Here is a 17421-nt window from a genome sequence, read left to right on the forward strand (position 1 = left end):
AGATTTAGGGTTAAAATTCATATTTCTATTAAAAATCTTACAAATTTCGCTTTGAAAAGAGCTATTTTCATGAAGGGGAAAAGATCAATTTTCTTAAGCACTCATCTCTCATTTTCAAAATACTCCTTTGCAGTGGCCTTCACACTGCAGTCCTGAATAGCAAGCAACAGGACAAAAACCTGAACCTGTGCAGTTTCATTTTATTGCTGCCAATAAGAAATGCACCATCACTGAGCAGCATCTGGGGAAAGGGGCAGTTCATTGAAATGGAAGCCTTCCATGTAGATAACCAGGTGTTAAAGGGTATATAAATGAGAGAGGGCATTTTTCTTCTTCAAACTTACCTTTACCGTGTGTGCAACTTTCAGGCTAAACCTGACCCCAGAAACGTTCAGGTATGTGCTTAACTCACAGCACAGGTGTTACATGCCTTTCAAACATGAATCCCATTGAAAATAATTCCAAAGCATCCAATGGCAGCATCATCTTGTTCTTACTGCAGGCCCCTACTTCTTAAAGTTTATTTGGAGACTTGTAGACATCCTATCCCAGAGGTCACTGGGTGCATACAGCACTGGATGCATACAGCAAGATGGATATGATCGAGTCAGACTGGAACAGTGCTGCTCAGCCCAGCTTGGTACACTGTAGATACTTATTGCCTGTATATGTACAAGATAATGCCATTTCTATGCTTCTGCAACCTCTTCCTTCCTGCATCCATGCAGCAACATGGTATATACATTGATTTAAAAGGGTTGATTCTGCAGAGAGAGAGCACATCTGCAATGACCTGCTGGGGAGCATCTTCCCCTTAGTTTCCACATCTTGGGGGATACTACTACTGACTTTCTCAGTAAAGCACTTTGAGTGTGCTGTCAGAGAGAGGAAGTTCCCAGTCCTGGCTCCCATGCCTGTTGTCTCCATCTTTGCAACAGAACAGGCAGAGCTTGGGCAGCTCTAGCAGCACAAGTAAATCCCATGTTAATTATAACAACTGTTAGCCTAATTTGCCTGCTAACAGGAGCAGTCTGGACAATGGTAATTCTTGCTCTAGCAATTTTGATATTCCATTAAAAAAAAAAAGTGCTAGCAAACCAAAGGGCTACAGTAGTAACACCAACAACCCTACCTCATTCCGCACTGGCTGGATATCAATCAAGATGCAAGAAAACGAGCAAAAAGATTATGAAGGGCTCATGCCCTTCACAGTAGCACAAAGAGACAAATCCCAAGGGATCTTAGTGAAACATGAAACAAGAATCAGAGCCCAAATATGCCAAGCAGCTGGTGGGGTCTGCGGTTGTACTTAAAAGTGATCCTGCAGACAGGGAGCCAGACTCCTCCTAGGCTGCTGCCTCACCCAGCTGCTGCTGCTGTGCAGGAGCCAACCTCACCTGTGATTATCATAGAATAGTTTGGGTTGGAAGGGACCTTCAAAGGCCATCTAGTCCAACCCCCCTGCAATGAGCAGGGACATCTTCAACTAGATCAGGTTTCTCAGAGCCCCATCCAGCCTGGCCTGGAATGTCTCCAGGGATGGGGCATCTACCACCTCTCTGGGCAACCTATCCCAGTGTTTCACCATCCGCATTGTAAAAAATTTCTTCCTCGTGTCCAGCCTGAATCTCCCCTCCTTTCGTTTAAAACCATGTCCCCTTGTCCTATCAGAACAGGCCCTGCTAACAAGTCTGTCCCCATCTTTCTTACAGGCCCCATTTAAGTACTGAGAGGCCGCAATAAGGTCTCCCCGGAGCCTTCTCTCCTCCAGGCCGAGACGGAGCGCACGGGCACCGGGCAGCCTCCGCCGGACCCGCGGCGGATCGGGGCTGTTTCCCACACAAGCGCCGGTCACCTGCCCCACGTCCCCTCCTCCCCTGCCGCCGCCCGGGCACCGCTCACTCCTCCACCGCCCCGGCCCCGCAGCTCTCTCCGTCTGTCTACCACCTCGCTCGGCCCTTGCGGAGGCCGGGGAACCCCCCGCCTGAGGCGAAACCCGGCTCCCCTGGCGGCCGCCGAGCCTTCCCAGGGGTTACAGCCGGGCCAAGCAGCCCGGCCCGCAGCATCTCCTCCCTGGCTGCGGGGAGGCAGTGAAGCGGGCGCAGAGCCGGCCCGGCCTCGCTGCTCCCGCCGCCGCGACTCGGCTGCCGGGTGACAGAGCACCGCGGGGCAGCGCCGCGGGCTTGTGTGCCTTTCAGGGCCCCTCCGCCACCGGCCCTGCCGCGGCCCCGCCCCTCGCGTTGCGCAACCCTGAGGTAACGCCGCGCGGCCACGCCCTGAGCGGCGCCTGCAAGCGCCCTCGTCACGTGACCGCGCACCCGCCCTGCCCCCGGCGGCGCGCACCTGTTAGGGGCGGGGGCAAAGAGGGGGCGGGACTCGCGGGGAGCTCCGCCTACCCCTTCCGCTCAGGGCTCTGTCGCGCATGCGCACGGGGCAGCACGGGTGATTCACGCATCCAAAATGGCGGCCGCGATGGATGTGGACACCCCTAGCGGCACCAACAGCGGCGCCGGCAAGAAGCGCTTCGAAGTGAAGAAAGTGAGGCCCGCTGGCGCGCTCCTCCAGCTGGCCCCAGAGGGAGGGAGGGCGGGCCGGGGCTGGCCTGCTGGCGGCGAGCGGGGCGGGGGGGAGGGCGACATCCTCCCGCTCCCCTCACGGAGCCCGGTGCCTGGTTCCGCACCGGCGCGGCGGGAGGGGCGGGGCGGTGGCTGCGGGGATTCTTGGCGTGCGTCCGGGCCAATGGCTGGGGCGGGCCGCCGCACGTGGAGCGGAGGCTGACCATTCAGCGGGCGCGGCTGGCGCGGGCCGGAGGAGGGAGGCCTGAGCGGGCTGTCCCTGTCAGGGGCTCCGCCGCGCCCGGGTGCTGCTCTTGCCCGGCCGTGGCTGCTCTGTGCCAGCCCCGGCTGGGCCGCGGTACGGGGAGCCTCGGGGTAGCTCAGGCCGGGGAGCAGGTGTGGCGAGCTGCTGCCTCCTCTGCCCCGGCCTTTCTGGCCCAGTCACCCGAGTTGCTCCCTGTGCTCCATAAGATGCTTTACACAAATTTGAGTGGCCGCTTTTTTTTTTTTTTTAACCTTCTTTAAATCAAGCCACAACAACGTGTGTGTAGTCAGCAAATGCTCTTCAGTCACCCTGGCTTTGTTTGCATGCCGAAAACAGCCGTAGTACTGCTCCTCAGTCCAGTGGCACCAGTTTGTCAACCAGATCCTGGCAGCAGTCCCGACCTGTTGCAATGAGGGCACAGAAGAGAGGCCGTGTGGTCCTGCACTAAGGTAGAATTTGAGGAAAAATGACCCCTGGACTGTCTGCGGTGGGACATGGTGTCCATCTAAAATGGACACTACATCATCAGGTTGTGCCAGGGGCGGTTTAGATTGGATATTAGGAAAAATTTTTTCACAGAAAGGGTTGTCAGGCATTGGAACAGGCTGCCCAGGGAAGTGGTGGAGTCACCATCCCTGGGGGTGTTTAAAAGACACATAAATTAGTTTCTTAGGGACATGGTTTAGTGCCATTGCTGGGTTAACAATTGGACTTGATGGTCTTTAGGGTTTTTTCCAACCAAAATGATTCTATGATTTCCAAATGGTGAATCCCACTTTAAGGTTGGTCTCCAGGCGTCGTTTGCTGGAAACACAGCTGCTGTCACCACTGATGGAAACCCCTAGCTCTGTATAGGGCTGCAGGTCTGTGCAGAAGGAGGTGTTTGGTTGACATGATTGCCTGTTCTTTGGAAACAGGGAGAGATATAATAGCACATGAGAGGAGCAGGAAGCAACACCTTTGATGTGTCAGTGGCATTCCTCCTCCCCAGCAAGGTACCAAGGTGCATTTGTTGCCTATGTAGCTCAGTACAGGTCTGTGGGTCACAAGAGTAGCTTATGTTGGGACAATAGATTAAGTACCTGAGAGTGTGGGAGAGAGAATGGTGCTGGGAACTTCTGTCCTAGCTGCCTTGAAGTGTGGCTGAAGTCCTTGGTAGATGAGTACCTCAGCCAGGAGCCTGGCTAGGCTTCAAGTTAGAAGATGGAGAGAAAAAATGAAATCATTACTGACCCATTTCCTGAAAGATCTAGTAGTATTGTGATTACTTTTTATATTGGTATTAATGAAAATTGAAGTGCCTATCAAAATTGATACTGCTTAACGATACTTGGCAGCCTGCATTCCTCCTTCAGAATCCTGAAGTGAAGGGAAGTAATGTAAACATTGTGATGTAAATGGAATAGAGAAGATTTACTGTAGTGTAGTCAATCATATGCTGAAAAAAATGGAAGGAAACAAAATACCTAGACTACTTAAGTAGTAAATGAAGATTATCCTGGCTACCAATATGCTGTCCAATTGCTTTGAATATTGAAGGCAAGCCCATCTATTGCATGAATTTACAAAAGACCTGCTTTTTTGTGTGTGTGTGTGTGTGTGTGTGTGAGAATAAAAATGTGCTTTTCCGCGTAGCTTGTCCTAAAGTCCTCATTATGAATCAGTTTTCTAAACTTATGATGGAAATTTGTAGCCAGCCCTTCTCCTGAAGTAACATGGGACAGAGATACTGCTTTTTCATTGTTGTTTTTCTTTTCTAAACAAAGTCTTTGAAAGGTTCATTTGGTAGTACTTTCAAATTTTTATATTCAGCCTTGCTGACAGGTCATTGCCTAGTAACCTTTTTGCAGAGGAGATTGTTCAGGAGTCAGCCAAGGGCAGCATTAGAGATTATTTTAGTTCTTGGCCCCAGCTGCTCTGAGGGGTGACTACTAGAACTGCTGCAAATAATGGAAATTCCCTTCAACAAAATGGCATCTGGATTGGCCTTTCCCCAGGACACTCTCCTTTCCATCAGAACTCAGGTTGTGGCAGGACCTGCCTCTGAATCTCGAATAGAAATGCATTCGTTTGACAAAAAAGGGGACTGCAGTAGTTATCTTGGTGTTTCTGAAGCTGGAAGGAGACACTAGGTCTGAGAGGTATGGGAGAGGAATGTACCACTGCTCTCTAGTAGCACTTATGAACTCACGATAAAGAATTGCTCTGGACTTGTAAGATTTTTTTTTTTCCATTTAAAAAATACATGGGATCTTGAGGAATAACAAGGATTTCTGTGTGCTGAAAACTGAACAAAACCTATGTTTTTCTTTTTCTTTTTTTCCTCTCTAGTGGAACGCAGTAGCTCTGTGGGCATGGGACATTGTGGTTGATAACTGTGCCATTTGCAGAAACCATATTATGGATCTATGTAAGTAAATGGTGGGGAAGACACTTGACAGGTTTGACTTGTATATGATGCACAATTGAAGTTTCCCCTGTTGAGAGTATAATTCAGCTTTCGGTTAGGAGCTAAGGCTTTACAGTGCAAATACTAATGCTGAGGTCCTATAATCTATTTTTGTGACTTCTGTCACCAAACCGCTTTTCCCTGACCCTTTTCACTTGGTACCACGTCTACAGATGAGAGGATGTTGCTGAGTGTGTTTTGGATGCAACAAAGAGGGGAAGGAGTGATAATAAGGAGCCATGAGGAACTGAAATTATTCAGGGTGGACAGGTATTGTTCACAAAAAGAGGTATTAGAGTTTAGGGTTGGGAATGTTGCTATAGGTATTAACTTTTCGATGACACTCAACAGGATGAAATCTTGAAACGCTTTCCATGTCTGACTGGCCAGTGACTTCATTTGACTTCTCACTCCACAAAAACTACCTTTCTAAGTTAGTTAATGTTATAGTATGGGGAATTTTGTGTCCATGTAGAGAATTAATCGTTTGTTTAAAAACGAAAATAATCAAATGCTGAAATAAAAGATCAAGTTTTGCTAGTGTAGGTTTGAGTTTTTGCTGTGTAATGTACATGGTTCAATTAACAAATATGCTTGCTACGTAGGAAAGTACAGTGATAATGAAATGAAGTGTACAAATTTCTGTTGTGAAATAGGTCACATAAACAAAGTTACTGGTTTCAGTCCCATAAAGGATTGGTGAGAGAAGCAAGTGAGAATAGAGGTTGTGAAATATGCTGAGGTCTAACCTGTACCATCTTGAAAAGTAGTTGAGGTGGATGCTGGATTACTACTGAGTCTCTCAGATTTATGATAGAGAGGAAAGAACGTTGCTGACAGGCAAATGGAATTTTAAAGATATGTTAGAACGTAATTTACATTAATAGAATCTACAAATATATAGAATAAATGGATAAAATTCTGTAACTCAGGACAATTAGTCACAATAAGTGGGTTGCGTTGTAAAATAATGGATGCTGCTGTGTTGCATTCTGTTAATCCACCTCAAAATTAGGAATGCCTCCCATGAGAGACCAAATACAGTCTCATATATTTTCTTTATCTTTTATAAGTAGCAAATAGGACATGTGAGGATGAAGGAGAGACGGGGAGGAGCTGGAAGAAGAATGGACAGATGTTATTTTCCAGTAGTGAATTTTGTGTGTCAGTTCTTTAAAACAAAAAATCTTACCAAAATGGGGGTGGGATTGAGAGCGTATAGGTAGATTAGGAAAAACAGTGAAGGAGAAGGGCATAGGTAACTACTTTTTTTTTTCCTTTTTTGAGTTGCTCAAGCATGACACCTTATTAGTTTGGGTATGAGCAATGTTATGAAAAGCCTGGACTGCAAATGACAGACCAAAATTGACAGTATACAGAGTAGAAGGGATATCTAAATTGGTGTTCCAAGATCAGCATTGGCTCTGGATTTACTTACTTCCTTGTTACAGATCATTAATGTTGTTAAACAACACTTTAATCAGATTTTCAAGCATAAGATGTGAAGTGATGGGAAATTGAGGAGAAATTAATAGAATGTGCAGGGAAGAACAACACAAGATTCAATTTTACAAAATGCAGGATACAAGTGTAATGTCTCCCTCTCCTAGTGATGAAGAGAAATCTTGAAAGGGAAAACATTAAAAGAGTGATAAGTAACACCAGCCATGCTAATGGAAGATTGTTAACATTATAAAGTTAGGCATCCAAAAACTAGTATATAACAATGTTAAGGTGTCATGCAGTTCTTCTCATGCATGTACATTATGACTCAGTAATAACACGGTCAAAGGATTCCCCCCACCATCAGAATGGTTTGTATTCAATGTACAGAGGGAATTAGGAGATTTTAAGTGTTTTGTTTTTGTTCTTCTCTGGAAAGACCCAGGTCCTGTTTAGATTTTACTTGGGCCATGTTCTTGATTTCTTCAAAGGCTTGTTCTCTGGTGCCTTCATTGCAACATGGTAAATTGGGGAGTGTTAAGAAACGCGGTGTTTATTACAGGAGGTTACCTTCTGGTCTAAAACATGAAATATAATATCATAGTAAGGTAGCCGGTACAGTTCTGAACTGTGTAAAACTTGTCATCAAAATGCCATCCTCTTTCTTTGATAGTAAGATGCAAAGTAACACATTTGATGTTCCAATTTCACAAAGACAGATAAATTGCAAAGAATCCAGTGAAGAATCTCAGGTTGCTTAACAGGTTGAATGATTTTGAATTTATGAGAAGAATAAAAGAACAGAACCGACCCAAACTATTCTGTGATTCTATATAGTTTTCTAAGTTGTTAGTAGGAGTGGAAGTTGATAGCTGTGTACAAATATTTTGAGAGTGTGATACTACCAGCGAATATTGAGTGTCATACAAGGGGTTTGTAAGAAGTAGAAGGAATCGTATGACAATATGATGGGGGGGAACCTAGGAAGTACTTAGTAAAATCTGCAGATAATTCCTAAGAAACTGGAGTGAGTTGCAAGGGGAAAATTCTGAAATCCCTCTGAAGTTTGAAAACTAAATCAGGGAGCTCATTCTGCGTTATAGGGTTAACAAATATACCTGAAGTTTATTAGCCTAGTTATTTGTTTTTTCTGTCTGTTTTCTGAGTGAGTACACGATGCATTGTGTTAGCCAAGTAATGTTTATTGAATTCTCTTCTTCCCAATAAGTTGATCCCTTCATGACATCATTTCAGAAGGCAACGCGTAAAGAGAAAGGGGAACCTGTACAGTGGTTACCCTTGCTAAAGCGGAAGCCGCTTTGAAGAGCTCTTATTAAATTTACCAGTGCAGTGGGCTGTTACGGTAGCTGCAAACGAAAGACATGTACTTTACTTCTGTTACCTGCCATTATGGCTACTTAAATCTTAGGCTGTTTTTCTTGCTTCGTAAAGGCGCAGAAGATTTCTGCAACAGAAAATGTACAGGAAGAGGGACGGTTCTTAATAGATGCCAAGAGTCAGAAGTTACTATTATATAATATGCATTTCTGTAACTCCCTGAGTTGAAACGTTTCCATTGCATCTTTCACAATTATTTACAGGTATTTCAGGTTTTAGATGTATCTTTCTGCCCTCACCTCCAGATACTCTGTCAAAAGCGAGGCAAAAGAAGAGTCATTCAGTATTCCTCCAGTGCCTGTTGCTGTCTGACTTACTGCTTCTTTTGGGTGAGCAGACGGTAAATAGCTTCTCTTTCTTTTAAGAGCCAGAATCATCAGCTTTCATTCTCTGACAGAGATTGTTCATTTGGTTTATTTCTTTGTTGGGATATTGTCCTTTTCTGAAATGCAGCAAGTAGGAGACCAAAAAATGCTTCAGTTTTTGGGAGGCCTTTTTCTGGGAGCCAAAGGTGGTGGTGCCAGCAGTCGTCTCCAGCCTGTTTGATGGGGGAGTTAAATCTGGGTGTCTTGTTAGAAGGGCCTTACATCACCACCAGAAAACTCCTTCTCAGCTATTTCTGCAAAAGTTCATCTGTCCTCTTAAGCTTTTGGGACTGTCATGTTTTAGACTGTATTTGCTTGTCAGCAAATGTTTGAGTAACACTAAAATGAATTTCAGTGCTGTTTTTGTTCCCCTTTCTTCCCTCTCACTCCCAGTAAAAATACAGAGTCCTTTAAAGCCCGGAAAAAAAAAAAAGGATTGTGTTTCAAAGCATACAGCTCACAGGTTAGGGCCACTTAGAGAGGAAAAAAAAAAAGAAAAAAAAAAGAAAAAAAAAAAAGGCAAGACATAAAAATGGGCTAGATGGACTTAAGATCCTGTTTCCAGCAGGGAAAGAGGAGAAGAAACAACTGAAGTATATTTTGTACTGGAATATTTGCTTTGTTTTCAGCAGAGACTTCTTGATTTATGCTTACCAGTTGACTTTTCTTCCTTCAAATGAATTTCCTCTCCTGTTCCTACTACTGATCTTCTCTCCATTTTCTGTTACTATGCAGACTCATGCCAAATATTTAAAACTTAATATAATATGCCCCATGATACTTGGCAAGACCATGAGTCTATACTGCAGTAACAGTAAAATTGTTGCAGCAATCTTGAGTGTCAAGTTTTATACAAATGTCCACAGCGATTGAAGCTCTTCAAGGTTCTTGAGCATCTTCCATTTTCTTAATCAGATTCGGTTTTATTGCTGAAGGTATTGAAGGCGTAAGGAACTAAGACATCGGAGATTTCAGCTGCACTGGATTTTGTTCTCTTCTATAGGCATGCCAAGGACTGAGCTTTGGACTTCTTGCTTTGTATATCATATCTTGATGTGAACCATATAATAAATCCAGGTTCATTCAAACCTTGCAGAACAGTTGTTGCTACTGAGCTTCTTCAGACATGAGTTTTGCTTTGAGTAGTTCCTCATGACCAAGGTTAACTGATCTCTCTTGCATCTCAGGAAAAATGGGCCTTTCTCTTATTTTGTTCATCTCCACACCTGAGGGTGAAAAATGGAGAAAGGGATGAATAGGATGGAGCAAATAAAGATCACATTTTTCAGCCAGATCTGTGGAGTTTGAAAGTTTTTGAATCTTTACTTGGTGAATCAAATTGCTTCTCTGAGCATATTCAGACACATTAAAAGTGAACAAAGAATTGGAACTCCTTCAGACATTTTCTTTGCCAGGAAAAAAAGAGCTGCAAAACAAGCAAGCAACAAGCCCGTGTATCAAGTTCTAAGCTCATTATCTATCAGCGCATCTCTTTAAACCATGTGGTCTTGAGTTTTAAAGAAGGCATCCTTTAAAAGGAAGTAAAATGTTGGTCTCATAGGTCTGTGAAGAAGTCAGAAATATCTTTTTTCTCCTGAAGTTTCTTCTTGAGCTGGAGCAGAAGTGATTTTTTTCAGGCTCTAGAATGGAGAACCAGGTTGCTGGATTTATCTTCTCAGTGCTGTTCTTCCTTCTTTTCTCTCTCTCATCTTCTTCATCCATGCCATCTGACACAAAAAGTAAAACATAACCCAAACCCATAAATAAGTATTTATCTTCTTCAGGATCATCTTAGGTACTCAGCTCTAAGGTGTAAAAAAAAACCCAAAAACCATTTTCAACTGTATTTTCTGTTGTGTGGTTTTGGGCTGTGCTTACCTGTCACAAGACTATAGAAGAGATACCGGCAAACTCCAGCATTACATGAGCAAATTAATTTGTTAATATAACTCCTGGTACAAAATGTCTGACAAGACACTTAATTTATCTCTAGAGGAACCTGGGTAAGAAATTTAAATAAACTTTTTTTCATGGCTCTGCTGTGCAACTGATCATCAAAAGACAGCTATTAAAATACAAGAGAACAAATTTAAAATATCCTTACAGTTTGGAAAATAGAAAAGTTACAGGTAGATGAGCTATGTGCTCTTGCCTTCTGGAAATTTGAGATGCTAAAAGCATAGAGGAAGGAGGAAAGCAGCATGAAGTATATTTTGATCTGGTACTTTTGGGAACACAGGACACATTAAACCCACAGCTCTTGACACTTGTTAATGTAATAAACGTAACAAAACAGAGAGCTCTTCTCCCTCCACTCCTTGCTATTATGAGGAAATCTACCAGTTGGTGTTGCACGTACATCTTCTACTCCTGCATATATGTGTTTAATCTTTGTTTTCACAGGCATAGAATGTCAAGCAAACCAAGCATCAGCTACCTCTGAAGAGTGCACAGTCGCATGGGGCGTCTGCAATGTAAGGAAAACTGTTTTATTGTGAAGCTAGTGTGTAGTGATGCTATGCCCCTTTTTTCATGACTTTAGGACAAAATGAGTTCTATAAAATGTTTCAGATAATCCACCAGAGAAAAAGAATTTTAAACATCATATGTTTAGTAGAGTGTAGAAAGGAGAGAGAAGGAAAAAAAAAAAAGAGTGAAAGTTGGAGAGGTAAGACACAGAAGAGAAGGGAGGAAGATAGGCCTTTATGCTTTTACCCTTTATTATTCTAAAAAAACCAAAAATCTTTCATTCTGAGTATGATTTGCCTGATCAAGGTTCTGCCTAGGAGCTCTGCCTTTTTTTCCTTGGTAATAGGATTACTTGTATGTCAGCATGCTTGATTTGTCTTTGTGCAGGCTGATTCAAGGAGTCAATACGGGATAACGAGGTGATTTGCTTCCCCTTTTGGAGGAAGATCAAGTCGATTCTAGTGTGTAATCTCCAGCTCTTCAATTTGTTGCCCAATGCGCTCCTTTGTACATGGTCCTGCTAGCATGTGAACTCAAACTTGCACACCTCTTAGCTAGCCTGGGCCTGAGCTGGAAGGTACAGTTTTCCATAATGGAATAACTACCTGTTCCTCAGTCCCATCTTCACTATGGTATGGGATCAACCTACAGCGTGGTAATAGTGGAACAGGATTATAAATGTTGCAATTCTGTTTGTAGAGGACAAAAGCAATTTTTTAAACCATGTTAGAATATTCCCATGTCAAAATTATGATTTTGTGCGCTAGAGTTACCACAAGTGAAACCTTGTTTTTAAGTAGCTGTACAGAGTATGGAAAAAGGTGTCCTTATTAAATATGGAATTGAGATTTTTTTTTTCTTTCTTTCTCGTTTTGCAAGTTCCTTTTTATTCAGGCTTTGGTTTGTCCAGAAGACTGGCAGAAAGCTTCAGCATGCGTACACACATATCATTCCTGCTACTCACTGTGAAATCCTCTTTCTTGTCTTTTTGATTATGCTTCTTATCAGCATCTGCTCTGCCAGTTTTAACAGCTGCTGAACTCTGCGTTCTCTCCTTCATCAGAAGTCAGTCACTTGCCGCTGCATGCACTGGGGAACAGACTCCCTGCTGTCATTTCCCTAATGTCCCTTTCCTCCCTGAAAATGTGCATTGACTCCTTGGTGTTTACCGGTGAGCTGGCTTATTAGTCTTCTGCACCTTTGTCTGCAAACACTTATTGCTCTCTTCTTACTGTGATGCTTTCAATGGCATTTTCACATTGAGATATGCTCATGTATTCTGAAATGATGTGATCTGAACTTTCTCTTCCAGCATGCTTTCCACTTCCACTGCATCTCCCGCTGGCTCAAAACTCGCCAAGTATGCCCGCTGGACAACAGGGAATGGGAGTTCCAAAAGTAGGTATCCTGCACAGATTTCGAGATGAAAAATCCAGTTGTCCTTCTGTTAATAGAAATTATCAATGTCAGATATGTGGGCAAGCTCTCTCATTTGTGGGTCTGAGGGCATAGTTGCTGTTGGGAAAGGTTTTTTTTCTCCACCTTGCTCTATAAGGACCTTTCCTTAGTCACACAGTGCTAAATGGGCTCTGAAGGAAGCCCAAATAGTCGCAGGGTAAGTGGGAGTTGTTAAAAAGTAGTGATTTGTATTGACATTCTCTCTGAAGAATGGAGAGCGGAAGAGAAATGAAATTCACTGTAAGTGGAGCCTCAGGTGAATACTATGCTGCCGCATGAGCAATTTGGGTTTAGAAAATGACCTGAATTTAGCTGCAGTGTTCCAGAGCATTTCTACTGAGGTGCCAGAAGCCTTACTGGGTCCCTCTGTGTCTTGGTGATTTGTTTTGTAACTCTAATAGGCTCAGAGATTAATACAGCTTATTTCCTAGCATCTGGAAAGCAAATGTCCATGTAGCCATTGCCACAGCCTTGGCCCATTTATTCATAATTTTTGCATTCTTTATTTTGTTTTGTGTTCTTCAAAGGTCTGTTGTTAAAATAATAGGAGATACATGGATGGGTTTTTGAGGGGTTATTGTATTTTGAGGGGTAATTGTACATTGACAGTAGTTGGGAAGTTTGCCTTTCACTTGCTTCATTCTGCACCATTAATCTTTTCTTTAACTGTAGATTTCCCTTCCTCCTTCCTTTTTATTTAAAAAACCCCACATGAATTCTAACCAGATTCCAGATTGAAACAAAGCAAAGCAGATATTATAACTGCTCAGGATTGTCTTTGGGATCTGGGTCACAATCAGTTGTGTAAATCGTCGTTCACTGACAACTTGAGTGCCATAGTTTTGCTATTAAGGTGGTTTAATGAACACTTAGTGGAAACTGAGCCCATGTTGCTTGGATGGTGACTTAATATTGCATGTGCAGCATGATAAGAAATGGAGACATGAATTAATATCTTCTTATGGGTGCTCAGTTATATGTCTGGGGCTATGACAGGCTTTGGCAGGGTGTATTTGAAGTGGGTTGTGATGCTGAGGATGTCTTGCATACGATATCGTGGATTACTCAGTCTCTCTTGTCACTAGTATCTGGATGGACTTTTGGGGGAAGTGAAATGTGGAGAACTTCCTAAGGTTTCCATCACATAGCATTTCACCTTCATCTGGTTTAAATGTTAATTACATCGTGGTAGAATGAGAATAAATCAGCCCAGATCAGCACTAATATAAAACATAATTTTAAAAAATGCATTGACATATTATATTTTTGCAGGTATGGACACTAGAGAGATGGTCACCACGCTTCTTGTTATGTCATCAGCCTCAGTTCTTGTCACAATGGGTTTGTTTTAGCAACTTGAAAAATAAGTAATGTATGCAACTCTTCTTTAATCTTAGTTTCTCCCTGTTGTATACCATTGAATAAAACCTTGCTGGAGCTTCCTGTCTAAGTTTTTTGTCTTGTGAATGAGTGGGCAGTCAGTGAATGAAGGAGGAGAACTATCTGTAGACCAGGGACTTAAGCTGGGCAACTCTTAAGCTGGACAGCTCTTGGGATTTAAGCTAGGCAACTCTTAAGATAGACAACTCTTCATTCTGCCCAGTTTTTCACTGTGGGTTTTGTCTACTCCCATGCAATTGAGAACCGCACCTCTGGCTCGCTGAGGTCAGCATTAAGCTCCATCGTGTAGGGCAGTGGCTGCAGGACTTGGCCTGGCTAAGTGTAATTTATGCAAACAGCATTTCACATGGATATACTTTCTTGCAGCTGAGTTGAAATGATGATCTATATAGTTAGGGTTTATGTCATTATTAGAAACTACTCTCTCTTGCTTCTGCTCTTGAGTTTGAGTAGACCAGTTCCCCTGCAGAGAAAAATTTCACTAACTGTTCCCAGTTCCATCTATTTAGCTTGGGAGACACTAACTGAATGTTAGTTTTTATCAGTGCTCATAAGGCACTTTCATGTGTCAGGTGAAAGTAAACTGAGGAAATTCATGTGCTAGATTGGCTGGAAAGCTAAATTAAGCAGTGTATGAACAAACTAATTCTTGGTTGTCTTGCTACTGGTATTTTCCTGGTTCAAATCAAGCTGTAGTCCTTACTGGCCAAAAATTGTTACTCCGAAAACTACATGATGTTTTGTTTGGTGTCTCCTGGTATACTCCTCAATGCATCAAATTTTGCCCCCTATGTCGACAGCCGCAGCAAATGCTGGGAACTCAAACAAGGTCAAAGAAATTCCTCCTGCCACACGAGGCTGTGTCACTTCATGTCAGCAATGGTAGATAAAGCACATTTCTTTCATTGGTTGTTCATGATGCCACCTTTGCACCAACACTTTTTTGCTAGTTATCAAGCATAGGAAATTTGATAGGTAATGTTAAACATCAGTGTACTACAGTGATAGGGAATAAAGATGGTCATTGACAGAACCCAAACTTGCAGGTTTTTCAGTAATTGCTGGGGCTTTCTTTAATCTGCAGCAAGCAAATGTCAGGATTATTTTATCAGCTGGTGTCAGTGCTCTTAAATGATACGGTTTGTGGTTTTTCCACCCTGAAGAAGAAGAGAGGAACAACTAGAATCAGGAGAGTTTATAGCCAGACAGTTTATTTACTGGGTTTAGTTGGTAGAAAGCTTATCCTGAATTTGCAAGGTGGGTGGAGGCAGGACCAGAAGAGAAGGGGGAAGATGATCTCAACAGTGGTCAAAGCATTCATCCAGGCAGCAGGATATCCAGGTTAAATGCTGTTCACTGAAACTTGAGCTCCCATTTAATGTCCTGTCCAGCTGAGTAAAATGTCAGATGTCCCCGTTTCGGAATATCCATTTTGTTTGCAGTGTTTGATTTTTCAGGACCTGGAACCCAGATGCTCACTGATTGTGGAATTTATTTCCCTGAACTTTGTTTTGGGTCCAGCTACATCATTCTGGTTCGTCTCCCTTTAGTCTGTGCATACTGCCCTGAGCATATTTTTTTGGCTGGGGACAGACACATCAATGCAGGCATTTCCCTCTCCTTTGTGACTTTGTGTACATTTGCTTGAGGCTGTGCCTGCAAGAAAACAGAGGGATTTTGGGGGTTTTTTATTGCTTTTTTTAAAATGCATCCCTCCAAATGGTGGCCTACAGGCACTCTCCCCAAACACCCTTTGAACCTGTTTTCTGCTGCAGTGTGTAAAGCCCTAACTGTTAAATTTGATTCCAGGTTGCTGTTATAGTGTCTGTCCCAAACCCGGCTTTCCCAAATGGACAAATGTGGACTGTAAAGCAGCGATTGCTTACAGACCCAGGAAAGAAAATCCTTTTTCAGCTGCTGCCCATCAAAATGGCCCTGCTGCTGTTCCTTGCCGCAAAGGGCCGGAGCTCTGTGACAACCCACGGCATCTTCAGCACACAGCTGCTGGCAGCCCCGTTTTCCATGGCACATTAATGGTTGTGTTTGGTGGGAGGAGGAAAAGCCTCAGCAACTGACCTAAGAGAGAAGCTCCATGGCACAGGGAGTGCCAAGTGAAGGTGAGAGGGATTTATTTTGTCCAAAGGCACAGAGCCCCGTTTCCCCAGGGCACGGTTGCTCGCTCAGGCTGGCATTGCTCTGTCCTGACTTGTACGATTCAGCCTCCATCTCTGCTGGATGTGGTGGTGGTAGGAGGGGGAAGCCCCATTCCTTCCCACCGCCTTTTTATTTTTTTTCCTGAAGCCACAATTGTTTTCGACTACAGCTTCCCCTTATTGCAAAATGCAGCGTTTTTTGGGGTGGAAGGAGGAATTGGACACATTTCTAAGCATTGGGGGGCAAGGTAGGTGTGCAGGGGAGAAATGATGACCATTTCAGTGCCATTTGTCTATCATATAAATGGAGGATGCGTTGGAACTGTGGACCCAAAAATAAAATCAAGAAAAAATGACGGTAAGAACTGCAGAGAGTAGCGTATCCTGCAGCTGCCTGGCTTAGAGAAAAACAAATCACTTCTAGACCTGCTGTGGAGCAGAAAGCAATTTTACATTTCTGATGCTTTCCACAAGTTTGTCAGCTGAGGCGAGCCGCATCACTGAGCAGACGCTGGCCAAGACTGCTCTGGGCAGGCCAAAATGGCCAGATAGTGGCCTCCTTCTCGTCCTTTTGGAAAGGGGGCCATGAGCTCCAGGTGCTGTGCAGCATCGGCTGTGCCTCTTGTGCCGGATCCCTTGCTGTTCTTGCGTTGAACTGCCAGAATTGGCATGACGTGGCACTGAGATGGCATGTTGGGCTGTGTGGAAGTAGGAGGGGACAGACGAGAGTTTCCCTGTCAAAATCATGCTACGGGCCATGCGTTAAAAAAATGGCAAGAGTCTGCTGGTTGAAAGGTGTTTGTTGTCTGAGAGAAACGGCTGAAGCCTCAACCAGTTTGCCAGGCTTGTAGCAACACACCATGGAGTGAACTTCGTGATCGTGTCCTCCTGCCTCAGACAGGGAGGGAGTATCTGTGGAGATGCAGATGTTTGCGTTGGAATGAGGAATCTTTGCAACTGCTTTGGGTGGCCTTGTGCATGTACCTCCTGTAGGGGAGCCCCAGGAGCTGCTCCCACCATTGTGTGGCCAGGCAGGGAGAACCCATGTGGGGAGATCTGCACTGCTTCTGGAAAACTCCCTTCTCCAAAGGCATCAGGGCAGAGGATGGCAGCAACACCACCTCTCTGACTGACACCACCATGGGTTTCATTCCCTCAGCTAGAGAGGAGTAGCCCAGAAGAACGAGGGGGATGTTAACTCAAAGAAGACATGGGCAGAGGTAGAGACCAAGATTAATTAGTTGTCTGTGCTTGTCCAAGACACTGCTCCCATGAACAGGCAGGTGAGATGTCCCAGCGTCTGGGGACTACCCTTGGTGGAGAGCACAAGCTTTTCTCCTCGGCAGCATGAAAATGCTCCCACATAGTTCTTGGGCAGCAGGAATGTGGCGCTGCCATGGGACAGCAGAGAGGCACTTGCAAGGTGCAGAGCTGATGCCCATGAGTGGCACTTGGCCAGCCCACT

At 44.0% G+C, this 17421-nt stretch overlaps 1 protein-coding gene across 1 annotated transcript; it reads left to right on the plus strand.

Annotated features, from left to right (window-relative positions):
• Positions 1–2408: 2408 nt before the first annotated feature.
• Positions 2409–13852, plus strand: RBX1 (ring-box 1). The gene is made up of 5 exons (XM_065654290.1): positions 2409–2538; positions 5152–5230; positions 10879–10949; positions 12257–12342; positions 13675–13852. Exons 1-5 carry the CDS (start codon positions 2461–2463, stop codon positions 13685–13687), a joined length of 327 nt encoding a protein of 108 aa, XP_065510362.1. The 5' UTR covers positions 2409–2460; the 3' UTR covers positions 13688–13852.
• The last annotated feature ends 3569 nt before the right edge of the window (positions 13853–17421 follow it).

Source organism: Caloenas nicobarica, chromosome 1, assembly GCF_036013445.1.
Source record: "Caloenas nicobarica isolate bCalNic1 chromosome 1, bCalNic1.hap1, whole genome shotgun sequence".
Lineage (NCBI taxonomy): Eukaryota > Metazoa > Chordata > Aves > Columbiformes > Columbidae > Caloenas > Caloenas nicobarica.